The 14,382-nt window shown below is 35.4% G+C and overlaps 1 protein-coding gene across 2 annotated transcripts in view; it reads right to left on the bottom strand.

The window, feature by feature from the left end:
• Positions 1–1,405: 1,405 nt before the first annotated feature.
• SPOCK3 (SPARC (osteonectin), cwcv and kazal like domains proteoglycan 3) overlaps positions 1,406–14,382 on the bottom strand; it is a 426,984-nt gene continuing 414,007 nt past the window's right edge. For both annotated transcript variants that reach the window (XM_057722257.1, XM_057722256.1), the window contains 3 exons: positions 8,331–8,393; positions 5,411–5,548; positions 1,406–2,975 (listed from right to left, as the gene is read on the bottom strand). In XM_057722257.1, coding sequence (XP_057578240.1) covers positions 2,812–2,975; positions 5,411–5,548; positions 8,331–8,393 — 365 coding nt within the window. In that variant the 3' untranslated portion in view covers positions 1,406–2,811. The remainder of the gene's footprint in view (positions 2,976–5,410; positions 5,549–8,330; positions 8,394–14,382) is intronic.

Genomic DNA, 14,382 nt, shown 5'->3' with positions numbered 1-14,382 from the left:
GAAAAGATGCTCAACATTGCTAATTATTAGAGACATGCAAATCAAAACTACAATGAGGTATCATCTCACATTGGTCGGAATGGCCATCATCAAAAAATCCACAAACAATAAATGCTGGAGAGGGTGTGGAGAAAAGGCAACCCTCCCACACTGTTGGTGGGAATGCAAACTGGTGCAGCCATTGTGGAAAACAGTCTGGAGTTTCTTAAAAAACTAAAAATAGAGTTACCATATAACCCAGCAATTTCCTTGGCATATATCCAGAGAAAACCATTATTCAAAAAGATACATGCACCCCCATGTTCATTGCAGCACTATTTACAATAGCCAGGACATGGAAGCAACCTAAGTGTCCATCAACAGAGAAATGGATAAAGAAGATGTGGTACATATATACAACGCAATATTACTCAGCCATAAAAAAGAATGAAATAATGCCATTTGCAGCATCATGGATAGACCTAGAGATTATCATACTAAATGAAGTAAGTCAGACAGAGAAAGATGAATATCATATGATATCACTTATATGTGGAAAAAATGATAGAAATGAATTTATTTACAAAGCAGGCTTACAGATTTAGGAAACAAACCATGGTTACCAAAAGGGAAAGGTTGGGAGGAGGAATAAATTAGGAGTTTGGGATTAATGTCTATATAGTACTATATATAAAATAGATAAGCAACAAAGACCTACTCCACTAAATATTCTATAACAAACTAAATAGGAAAAGAATTTGAAAAAGAACAGATATATGTATAACTGAATCACTTTGCTGTACACCTGAAACTAACACAGCATTGTAAATCAACTGTACTCCAATATAACATAAAAATTTAAAAAACAGCTTCACTTAAAGTCCACCATATTTGTTACTTTAAGTTCATTTGCTAAACCTCTATCTAGCATTTGATGTTTTGTCTTTTTCCAACCAACCCACAAGTTATATTTTGTGATTCCTACACATTTGTTAAACAGATACTATCACTCTTCAAAAAATGCTGCTGCTATAGAAATTTAGCTAAATATGTTAAATATAATTTCACAAAAATGGTTTTAAAAATACCACCCTCAACAAAGAAAATGATCTACTTTGCAATGGTATGGCAAATGAAAACAATTAAAACAATCTGACAAAGAAAAATCTTTTTAACTGTATCTAATAAAACAATATGCGAAATGTCGAGCTCTGACTGAAACTCAAAATAAAAATTTTTTTTCTAGCTAGTTTGTGATGTATGCATTTTAAAAATCAAGAAACAGATTAAGAATCCTGCACGCTACTATCTATACCCCAGAAAATCATTAAGGAACAGTTTAGTTTGGTTACAAGATTCTTTATTTTGTAAACTATACATAAACAGTAAAAAAGAAAATGCATTTTACCTTAGATATTACATAAAGTTAACACTGAAGATTTTTTCTTAGTGTATATAAATCAAATGGAAAGAATCCAACAACTTTATTTCAGTGGATTGTATACTGGGAAACCAGGTGACCCACTGTTTAAACTGTGACACCAGTGTGTAACACCCAACAGGTTTTTCCACTTTTATTATGGGCACAAAACCATAGGTCTGACAGACTTAAAAGTGATGGTGTGCCAGAAGGGCTACACGATTAATTAACATGCTAACTTAAATACAACAATTAAAGTAATTTTTGTTGCAGTTAAATCTTAAATGGTATGCCACACAATAATCATAAACAAGTGCATATGGTAGTTATGTAACAATAGAAAAAAGAAAGAAAGTCTTCCATTTTCCTCATTCCAGCAGCAGTATGGGACTGGTATTAATTTGTGATTAGCTGTGCTTATCTATGGCCTAATGTCCTATGTGGGGATGCATGCTAAAACCTTTCTGTTTCTATTTTGCAAGGCACCATACAGTTTGTTCTCTAAGTTTCAACACTCGTAACAAAAATGGCATAATTCTTAGATTAAATGCAAATTTTTATCTAACAGGAAATAAAATAAGAATGAAGATTTTTAAGTTTGATATTGGGGCAGAGGACAAACTTTTGTGAAAGTATGGTTTAAAAGAATCTTTCCCTTTCTCTTTCTACTTTAAGTTCTGCACCCTAAATTGCTGGTCAGAAAGATAAAGAAATCTAAAAGATAAAGAAATCATGCTAGTTAAGATTATCAAACAAATTGACATGAGAGTGCTGTCCAAATTAAAATAAAAATTAGAAAGGGTGACTACGTTTTTAACGTTCAGAATCCATGGTTTTCCATACTGGCCATTTTGTAAGACATCTGGTCACATCCAGAATAACTTGATAACTAAAAACATCACTAAAACTTCATAACTAAAAACATACGAACATGGTGGAGGTCTCCAGGATCATGACTTTGTTTTTCTCACTCTGAGCTGTTCCCTCACTCACCTCTAAATCACTCCAGCTCTGGGAAGAGGCTACTTGGAAACTGCAATTAAGGTCATGCATATTTTTATAAAATTCTTAGAATCCAGGTCACTAATATGTTATTGTAGATTCAGCTTAGAATTTCTCTCAGAAAAATATCACACACGACCTCAAGTGCTGGCTGTTTTGTTTGTGGAGGACTCACGTAGAGCAGTAGCTCTTCATAACTTTCTCTGGTCTGGCTAGACTCCATATGTGTTCTCTTTTTCATATAAAAACTCAAAGTAAGTGATTCTTTAAACGTAAAGTTCTATGACTTTAGTTGCAATATTTGAAATAATTATACAAAATATAAGTGAGCTTTAGCATCATTTTGATTCGGGGCAAGAAGGTAATCCTCCTTAGGCGACGACCTTGTAAATGCTCTCAGCTCTCATCCATCAGACATATCCATCCTGGTCTCCTCCGTCATCATCATCCTCTTCATCCTCATCGTCATCTTCAATTTCATCTTCATCCTTCACAATATCCTCTTCACCGTCATCAGCAGCCCATTCACGGAAATCTCCACTTGCAAAATCTCCAGAGATCTCAAAATCAATAGCTTAGGAAAAAAGTAAACATTAATGTTATTTGACTGAGTGGTGGGATAATTTCTGAGGGACAGAAAATTCTGATGAACATTGAGGAAATTAACTAATGGAGTCCCTTTGCTGTACACCCGAAACTAACACAACACTGTTAATCACCTATACTCCAAGAAAAAAATAAACAAAAATAAAACAAAATTTAAATTGCTCTTTAGCTTTCTTAACAAAAAGAAGGTAAAATCCATTCTTTATCATTTGTTAAAATATATGTGCTAAAAAGCAGAATTGTTGCTGAGGTCTGATATGGAAGATTTCCAGTTCAGTAATACTGATGCTAGCCCAGTTTTTATGAAGTCCAAGCCAAACACTGAATTTTACAAAGAATCAAGAACTTCTTCCAGTAGTGTGTAGGCCAAAGAGCTGCCCCTTAAAGGTATTCACTTGCTCATGGCTGAAATGTGTGACTGTGTGACCTGACGTGGTAAAAGGGCTAAGGAGATGTGATTAAGTCATGGGCCTGGAGCTGAGAGGTTCTGTGGGTAACTTGGGTGGGCCCAGGTGATCGCTTGCATCCTTAAAATCAAAGAACTATTTCCAGGTGGAGTCAGAGGGCAGCGTGATTACAGAAGAATAGTCAGAACTTGGCTAACGGTCCATGAGCCAAGGAATGCGAGTGGCCTTGGAAGAGGACAAGGCCAGGGAACACTATCCTCAGGGGCCTCAGAAGGAACCAGCCTTGAAGACACCCTGACCTTAGCTCGGGAAGCCCATGCTGGACTTGATGTTCAGAACTGCAAGATAACACATCTGTGTGGGTTAAGCCACTAGCTTTGAGGGATTTTGTTACAATAGTGATAGAAAACTAACAGCCAGTAAGTATTTTAAAAAATATTTAGAAATTTATAATCACTATTTATGGAGGCAATAATGCACACAGATCTCTGGATGTAATCATTTCTCAGCTCCTCTAGGATTAGCGTGTTTATTTGCTACCCTTTCTAATATTTTGGCCTAATAATTCTTTGGTAGCTAATTATAACAAATCCTATTAATGTCATCCAATGCTTACGGACCGATTGATTTCCCAACGTGACACACACTGAGATTCATATCTTTTGTGAAGAAAATTTTATTTTTACTCTTCTACTTCTTGTATTTTCTTAATAATTTCCACATGCTGAGAAAACTCAGAAGTCATGTTCCCAAAACAATTTCCTTGTCACCTACTGAAATCATCTCCATGTAATTTTTATTTATAAAATAAAAAAAGAAATGCTTTATCCATCACTGATAGTGGAAGTAGCTAATAGTGCAACTCATTTAAACTACGTGTTGTGAAGCTGTGTTCTCCACATGTAACAAGTATGTTATGTAGCTATTGAGTACTGCACTCCATCCTACTGCAATCTGAAAACACTGGCCAGAAAATCAAAACCAAGCTATTAAAAGTGTTGTGGAATAAATAAATGCAGAACAGGCATTTAAACATGAAACACAATTGCTTTTATATTGTTTACCATTTATCTATTTCTAAACGATCACAGTGTATTGGTTTAAAAATTGCATAAAGGAGAAAGTTAAACATTTTCTAAAATACAAGACTGACCAAGTACTTTGTTTTCATTTTGGTCATTTGTATTAGTTGAAACATAATCTATTAATTCCGTGTGTGTGTTTCTCAGTGTGTGTGTGTTTGTGTGTGTGTGACTGTGTTTGTGTGTGTGTGTATAGCTAAGTTGCTTTTGTAGTGAAAACTCTCCACAGTACTAACAGAAATACTAATTTGAAACTTGCATTCTGAAAAAATATTTCATGAAACAAAAAAGACATCACACTTTAAAATGTGTGTATGTTATGCTCAACTTAATTGTAATGTTATTTTTTAGGCTTATATATAAAATGCATGCTCAGAAAAAGAACTAGAATATTAATTATAATTACCCTTCAAATAATTAAAACTATATTTTCTCACCCAAACATAAGGAAACATGCTTACACAGCTGCAATTTATGGACCTTTACTTTAAAAAGGTTACTTTCTCTTTCGTTGGTGCTCCTGTGTTCTCCCTGAGTGACCTTCTCCGAAGGCACGCAGATGGGAGGGTGCTGTGTGGGGACACGGCACCCACCAGGGCTGGGTGACAGGGCACAGAAGGGATGACACAGTCTCCTTGCCCGAGAGGGACACAGAAGGCACGTAACATCCTTTCCGTATTTGAAGTAGTAAAAGCACCTTTTAATTTTTCTTCCTTAAAATATCTACATTATGCAGTTCTATTTGTTATTTATACAAGTTTTTAATATGCTAGGAGTAAGTCTTTCTGTCACCTCCCCAATACATTTTGTAGTGTTTGCAAAGAATGGGACAAAGAATGAGATTCTTTAGTACTTAACCTTTAGTACTTAACCTGTGCTTGAGAGATTATCAAACAAGTGCCTCTCCTCCTTACCACAGTCTGCAACACCGTGTGTCCTGGACCCCACGACTTCGTTTCCGTATCTGTCCACACACCAGCACGGCCCAGCGCTGCCGTGGCACTGCCTGGGCTTGTAGTAACCGTCTGCGTCACACTGGGGGATGTACTGTCCTGTGAGACACACACACAGGAGGAACAGGGGGTGCCCCTCTGTGAGTCACCAACCACGCGTGGACTCACTCAAGACACACACATGGACTCCCGCTCCAGGCTACAAGCTAGGGTGCAGGTAGGACAAAGCAGGTGAGGACACTGCCTTCCTGAGCTGGAGTTGTCATAACGGACTCCTTGAATTTCTCTTGTTGAGCAAATTTACTGTCTGTTTTTTTTCTCACTCTGCAAAAGGGGCTGTTTCCAGGAGTACAATGTGGAATTAGCATCTGATGAACACCTTGCAGATTAAGTCACCCAAACCACTCAGCAGGGCATACAGGACCCTCCACCGTCTCATCACTGCCAAGTTTTGACTTTAATTGCCCCAAATTTTCATTCATGTATCCCCAGCTCTTTCCACATCAAGCTAACTGTTTTCTACAAATCCAGTCTTGCTACATCTCTCTATGAATCCCTCTCCTTCCCTCCATCTCGCAATTTAAAGCTTGAGTGAACTGTGACCCCCTTCTGTCAGGCTGGAGGGTTTCTGATATATTTCTTCCATCGTGTGTACCTGTCTCTCACTGCATGTGGTCCCCACTACTCTGTGATATCCTCTATTTTGGGAAATTTGGGTTCTCTTGATTTTGATTGTGATACAAACAGCTCAAACTCAGTCTAGTGGGAAAGCTCGACACGTACTCTCATACTATAATATTTAACACGCACCTGGCATACTGCTAGTAATTGTTCAGTAATAACTGAGAAGTGAATTCACATTCTTTAATAAACACTCCCATGCTACAGTGTAAGCTTTAGGAGATTAGACAATTTTCTTGTTTTTCCTGACCAATGTTTTTCTCAATGACCAGACACACCAGTCATTTGGTGAAAGAAAAAAGGAAAAACAATGACTAATAAACAGATAAAACATGAAACGCTTCCATGTAGTCTTGCAACAATATGGGATCCTTATTTAACCCTTTAAAAATGTTTCAAAATTCTGATATGTAAATAATCAATTTAGTTTAAAAATTATAATTCATTTGAATGATTTGAACTTCTGGTCTTTCAGTGAGGTGGACAGAATATCACCAATACAGGAAACGAGAAAAACTTTTGTGGATTTATGGCAGGAAAGGTAAGGAAGCTTTACGACATTTTTATATCTACCTCTTAAAAAATACCATAATTTGACCTACATGACATAAAAATGTTAAGATGGATAGTCAGTATGGCCATTTAATTTGTTGTTTCTGCCAGTGCACTTTGGAAACAGAAAAGCATTATTGGGAATTAGCCTAGAACTGCAGACGCCAAGACAGCCTGCAGCCTGGATTGCACCACACCTGCTACCACCTAGACTGTCAGAGAAGGATGCTTTCCTACCCATTTCAGAAGGAATGTTGAAGGGTCAGTGCTCTCTAGTAACGACTTTCATTTTTATTATGTAAGATGAATAAAGGTGACTCCTCTCAGTTGGGCACTAAATATGTTTTCATTTTTTTGTAACACTGAATAATCAAAGTCTGGATGTTAATAACTTTTAATGGAGCTTGACTAAGTCAAAAATATTTTCCAGTTGAGAGTCAATGGCTTTTCCCACTGCACACGGCTGAACTTCAATTTGTAGAAACAAACAAAGCCAGGTATCAAGGCAATGTTTCTACCTGTGAGCTGGAAAGGTGCATCTTGTGACAGAGTCAAGAGAAACACGATACATGGTAGCTTTTATCTAATGATGTTGCTTCAAATCTAAAATGCTGTGTTAAAAAAATAAGCCTATTTATTTTGAACTGTGAATTTTCAAGTAATATGAAAAATCTCATATAAACATACAATATTGTAATAAGAAAGACAGCATATCATAATTAATCAGATCTAAAATAAGATTACGTGCCACTAAACACACCAGAGCATTACTATACAGGAAAAACACCAACAAATGTTGCATGTGTGGTGTTCTACATTGTATGCTAGGATAGAAAAAAAGGACATCTGTGGACAAACTGGTGAAATCCAAATAAAGTCTGAGGCTTAATTAATAGGATTATAGCAATGTTAATTTCTTAGATTTGATAAATATATGATAGATAATCTATAATTGGTAAGATGGTAACTTAAGGTGAGGCTGGGTGAAGAATATATGGAAACTCTACACTGCATTTGTAAAATTTTTGAATCTAAAATTATCCCCAAAAGTTTCTTTAAAAATTGTATTTTTTCAAGAATGAAGAAAATAATCATATGTAATAGTTAATCAGTTGATAGCCAAGTATTCTAATATTTCAAGGTTTTGGGTGAAATTTTCAATTATCTATGTATCTATTGATCATCTAATACATACATTTACTTAGCAAAAGTAAGTTTATAAAAAGTGCTGATGAGAAACTAAAAAATCTGTTCAAATTTCCCTGAGGAACTCAGTCCATGTTTTTAACCATCTCTCTCTCTGTCTCCCCCTCTCTCTCTGCATCATACATTCCATCAATTCGTGAACTGTCAACCACAGATTTAGAATTGAAGTTGCCGCTGCTGCTTTACCTTTAGCATTGTTTAAATCTCTTTTTTACTTAATAACTTTCAAAATGAGCATTATATTAGGGTAATAAAACAGACTGTATCTTTCAATGGGTAAGATAATAAAAGTAAGTTTAATGGCTTTCAAAAACTTCATAAATTTTGCTGCTCAAATTTAGTGAGGTCCATGTTTGTTGGATTAATATTGATTCTGTGTTGCTGTTTCCCCGGGGTTATTTATGTAAGCAGTAAAGGTGTCAGAGAGTGATCCGCTACTCACCGAGGAGCTTTTTCACCCCAAGACGCTTCTGAATACTGCCGAGCTCCGTCTGGCAAGGTGGGTCTGCAACGGCATTAATGTCACCTCAATGGTTACAGGTAAACAAAGAGGGGGTGATTTCTATGTCACCAAACCTTAGTTAGACTTATATGGCTTTAGAAGACGTTACATACCAATTGTTCTACATATGGAGACACATACAAACAGATACATATATGTATATATAGTATATACATGTATATACACACACATCATCTACATCTACCTCTGTTCCTACATATACACCTGCACCTACATCTACATCTTTACCTACATGTACATCGGCATCATCTATATCTACACCTGTACCTACATCTACATCTTTACCTACATGTACATCTGCATCATCTATATCTACATCTGCACCTACATCTACATCATCTACCTCTATATCTATATCTACATCTGCACCTACATCTACAACTGTACCTACATCTACATCTATATCATCTAAAACTACATTTATGTCTTTGTCCATTTCTATACATAAGAGGTTTTCCTAATTATTGTTAGATTATCTTGATTTTCCTCAGAATGACAAAATTGGATAAAAAAAAGGAGAATGGTACAAAATACTTATAGGATGGAAAATGGTTCTTTTCATTAACTTTTAAAAGGTCAATCAACTCACTAATGTAAGCACAACTGACCGGCTAATGACCCCAAAACTAACTGATTATGTTTCTTCTCATGTAAAACAGTTTCTACGATAAAGAGAAACAGCTTCGCACTGAAAGGTAATCTAGGAAAATGTTAATGCTTCCAAGTTATATCAGAGACACTTATAAATTTTGATACTGAATAACGCTGACAGGCTTTGGTCTTTCTAGTTTCACCCAGATGTTTGCAGTATATATGCAATTTGGAAACAGGATGCAATATACAATAATTTTTGAGGAGCCATCTTTTAAAAAAATAAACATAAAACATTAAACCAACTTGGAAATAAGCATATGCCTATATTTCAAACTCTTTCAAACCACTTAGAAGGAGGATATTTTCAGATAAGTGTAACGTTCTAAACAGACACAATATAGTGTTGCTTATATTATATATATAATTATACATATATTCTTAAATATAATACATATTCCTATCTGAAAACAGTTCAATGTATTTTATTCTCATATTCTAAAAACTTGCTGTTAATACTTGCTATATAAAAACTGTATCACAAATTACTGAAAGTGTAAAATAAGCTAGTACTTATTTTGCTACACTATAACCTTTTAGGGGAAAGGCAAGATATCATTATTCAAATAATTTGAGAATTGTTTAGTACACCAAGCTCACAACATTCAGTTACTAAATGTGCATGTTAGCAGCAGAGTGGAAAGAGATCACGAGACAATATGCACTTTACAGTTTAATATGTCAGGCTAACAATGATTTTCTTGGGGGAATCGAAAATGTGAAGAAAAAGTAATTTGTTTGAAAAACCTAAATAATTACCTTATTGTTCTACTGCACTTTGAAACAGGCCCAACGGACCCTTTTGATTTTTTTCTAATAATTTTCGAGTCTCTAACTAACAGAATAGGAAACAAGTTGAGTCGTATGGGCTTACATAATAGACCTAAAATTTACTGCTTTTCAAATATGACATTTAGAACCAAGAGGAAAGATTCTAGCTGAAGTTTCAATACTACTTTAAGGCAATTCTTCTCACTGCTGTGGCCAGTTATTGTAAGCAGAAGTGATGTTTTTCTTATCTTCCTGTGGGACTACCCCAAATTAGGCACAGCTGAGTCTGACTCTAGCAAATCAACCCTGGCAGCCACGAGCTCTGTGTAGGGGAGCCTGCAAGATTTCATGATGGGTTGGGCTGTTCTACTGCACACAGGGCTGAATTGTGAATATCTTTCCTCTGCTCTGCTGGCCTTTGACTCAGGTACACTCGGAGGGCGTGACTGAGATTTCAACTGTCATTAAACTCACTTGCAAAGAACTGATGTAGATGAAAGGACAGTGAGGTGACTGAGTGCTTGAAGGTTTGGACATGGTTAGGCTGTGAATATTCAGCTTAGGGTATAGGCACAAGCTCACATACAAGATTTATTTCCACCAGTCTAATGGTGTTTTAACTTTACAGGAAATTCTGACTTTATATGCTTAAAATTGTATGAAAATCATGAGATAAAATATAGATTTTAACGTAATCATTAAATCTACAATTAATTATGCCCACATTAGTTCTTTTAAAATTTTTTAATAGAGGTGTCAAACAGCTGCTACACAGCTGACTCTTTTTAAAATTAATTTTTATTGGAGTACAGTTGATATACAATGTTGTGTTAGTTTCAGGTGTACAGCAAAGTGAATCAGTTATACATATACATATATCCACTCTTTTTTAGATTCTTTTCCCACACAGGCCATTACAGAGTATTGAGGAGAGTTCCCTGTGCTATACAGTAGGTCCTTATTAGTTACCTGTTATATGTATAGTAGTGTGTACATGCCAATCCCCATCTCCCAATTTATCCCTCCTCTTCCATTTCCCCCTTGGTACCCAGAAGTTTGTTTTCTACATCTGTGCCTCTATTTCTGTTTTGTAAATAAGTTCATTTGTACCATTTTTTGAATAAGCTATATCATATCTGTTTTTCTCTGTCTAGTAATTATTCCCATAATAGTTTTAAAAAACGAGAAAAAAGAATTAAAATCTTTTACTAGTTAATTTCAAAATGCTGTTTTTGAAGATAACATTGTTCGTTATTTTGGATTCTGAGCTTAAAACCTCGAACCCTTGTATCGGAACCATTCACACATTATCCATATTATGAATGGATAACTGTCAGTGCAGTGCTAACAATGCATTTTTACTTCCCCACACAATTTTGAACTGAATACAATGTCACTGGGAAACATAAATAAGGAAATACCTCTATGTTTACAACAGTAATACACAAATGTGTTCTTTCTATACTCACAACTAGTCATTTCTAGGGACTATATTTCTACCAGCTGTCAATTACACAGAGACAATGTGAAGTCAAAACTGCAAAGAACGCAGACATTGCAGAGGTATGTGCGTGACTCAGTGGGTGCCCCGCACACCTGCAGGGGGAGCCACCTCCCTGCAGGGAGGGACCCGGGCCAGCTCTGCCTCTTCAGGAGGCTGCTGACCAATCCCTTTCCTTCTCAGTATCTTATTACTCATGGAGCCTCTCACGGAATGGATATACTTGAATGAGTTTATTAGGTTTACTTTGTCTGTGGAAATTTCAGACATTCATGATACCAAAGGACAACATCCCCTTTATTTAATGTCTTTTGTTAAATAGGGAAAAGCATCTTTTGTAAAACAAATGCAGATGACCTCTGTTTTGATATCTCTTCCAGTGGGTGGAAGGCATAAATGACCTCGAAAGATGCACCTGTTCTCACTGTCTTCCCATCGTGTGTATGGTTGGCTGGGCTCCTGCACTGAACAGGATTTGCCAACAAGCTGCCCAGGGGCGTCTCTCAGCATTTTATGTATGAGGACCTTGTAAAGTCTGAATATACAGGTAAAGCTGCTGGAGATGCGAACTAGTATCAACATATACAGGATAGAGAAGCAACAAGATCCTACTGTATAGCATGGGGAACTACATTCAACATCCTGTAACAAACCACAACAGAAAAGAATATGAAAAGAATATATTTATACATCTTAATATATATATATGAGTCACTCTGCTGTACAGTAGAAATTAACACAACATTGTAAATCAACTACACTTCAAAACAATTAAAAAAAAAAGAAGAGGTAAAGCTGCTGGAGATGGGAGTTTCAGATCCCATTTCCTGCACTCATTCTGTAATGCGAAGGTGTTTAAGACCACTAAGTGCCAGTCCTCAGCTGTGAGATGGGATAATTATATTCTCACAGGGATATTTGAATAATAAATGATTTTATGTGCCCAAAAGATGACATGGGCCTGAATAAATGTGAACTTACTTTCTCTTTCTTGGATTTTACACAACAGGACTTTAAATGAAAGAGCAACTAATAAATTGATGTGCTTTTTTGAGTGGGGGCTTAGAATATATTTTATGAAAGTAAGTTATTAACACCTAAGGTAACAAAAATCCCAAATTAATATTTTTCCTATTTATTCTTTTATAACTAATTAGAATAAAATCATGCAAACCATAATCATATCCATTTTGTACTGCTTGTCAAGATTTCAGAAAATTAGTCATAGAAACAAACGTATTTTAATTAATTACAAACATTTTTTAGAATAAAATGTTTTTTCCTTGGAAAACTACAAGTATTTCGCTTGCTCGAAATTTTATATTCTCCACCTCATTTATTAAACTTTTGAAACTAACTTTAATTTTATATTTTTGAAAAGTATTTTTTTTAAAAACACGATTATTTTATTTTTCAGATATTTTCCAACACCCATACAACTATAGTCCTGATCGCAGTTTTAAGTCATTCTGAATTAATAACACCCCATTATACATTATTCTCCCTCCTTCTTTCTCTCTCTATACGCACACGTGTACCCCCACCCCCTACTATTTCAATTATAATAAACTTAAGAATTTGCTGTTCTTATTGAATAAGCAGGAAAAACACATTCTTCATAAGGTGAAACATTTGAAAAAATGTTTTTAACGTTTATTCTTTTTCATGAAATCACTTAATGGGCGAACTCCACAGTCAGTTACCCTGATAGAGCTTTTGTAATGTTTTCTAGCATATTAATGAACAGAATTAGCCAAACTCTCCTAAGCTTTTGGGAAGTTGTATAAATCATTTAAGCAGCTTGGGTGCCATTTACTAGATTATTTCTACCATCTATTAAATGATCTCAGAGAACATCTTCATATGACTATGAAGATTTTGATACTCTGGAAGTGAATAAACAGAATCTTTTGGGGACCTTGAATCAGTTCTACGAATATTACTGCAAAATCTAGGAATGTTTTAAGATAAAAATATTTATTTCTGCAGTAGAAACATTCAGAGTTATTCAGAATATTTTAAAATGTTCCATGTATATGGACATGCTATCATAATCAAAGAAAAATTAAAATAACATTTGTCATCATAACAAAAGACCACATTTTTATGGCAGTTTACCTGGATTTACTTTTTTATTCTGTAAATGATTTAAGTATATACCAGTCATTAAAACTAGGATGAAGTTTTTTAGGGATATTCAGTCACCGAGAAAGCACGTATGTAACAGTGTAAGTAAACAAGCGTGTGTATGTATGTGTGTCTGAATGTGACTGTATTTGTGAGTCTCGGTGTACGTGTGTGTCTACGTGTGTATGTGTTTGTGTCTGTGTGTATGATTCAGAATATCTTAACAAATCCAATCTACTTTTTAAACTTTCTTCAAAGTAGTTTATAAATAGTTAATCCGTGCTACAAACTCTGCTGTTGACTCAATACTCATGAATTTACAGGTAAGCATGTCATCCCTAACCACTGAACTATTACTAATATGGGAAAAAGTAATCGCGATTGTAAAATGCCTGAAATAATAAGCTGGTGTCTGTATGAAAACCTGAGAATCATTAACACAGTGTAGAGCAGTTTGTTCATTCTCGAACTGTCAAGGGCTTTAAAAATGCAGTGACAATAGCAGATGTATCACGTTAGACTAATTCCCAATTTGTTTTTCAAAATTAGCATCAAAGTTACACGTCATTTTTTTCTTAATTTCCCCAAACTTTATCATAATGTGAGTGTTTTGGGTCTATTTCCCTTACTGACTTAATTTTAGTTATCATTTGGCTGATGACATAAGCATGGCTCCAAGTTTCCCTTCCGTTACTGTTTCCTAGTGAAGCAGGACCCACGAAGGACCAGCCTCATCCAACTCTTCAGGCTGCCTCGCCTCCTCCGAGGAATTGAGACTCTTTCTTTGCTAGTGAATTTTCATAAAGGTAAGTTATCTTAAAAGTTTGAAAGGCTAAGTCATTTTAAAATCAAATGTGTAAAAATAACTTTATGGTGAATGTCGTGGTTCATTTGGCTCGTTTAATAAGATCACAAAATAGA

This window comes from Hippopotamus amphibius, chromosome 2, assembly GCF_030028045.1.
Source record: "Hippopotamus amphibius kiboko isolate mHipAmp2 chromosome 2, mHipAmp2.hap2, whole genome shotgun sequence".
Lineage (NCBI taxonomy): Eukaryota > Metazoa > Chordata > Mammalia > Artiodactyla > Hippopotamidae > Hippopotamus > Hippopotamus amphibius.
Note: the sequence above shows the minus strand (reverse complement) of the source record. Positions and strands in the feature narration are given on the sequence as shown.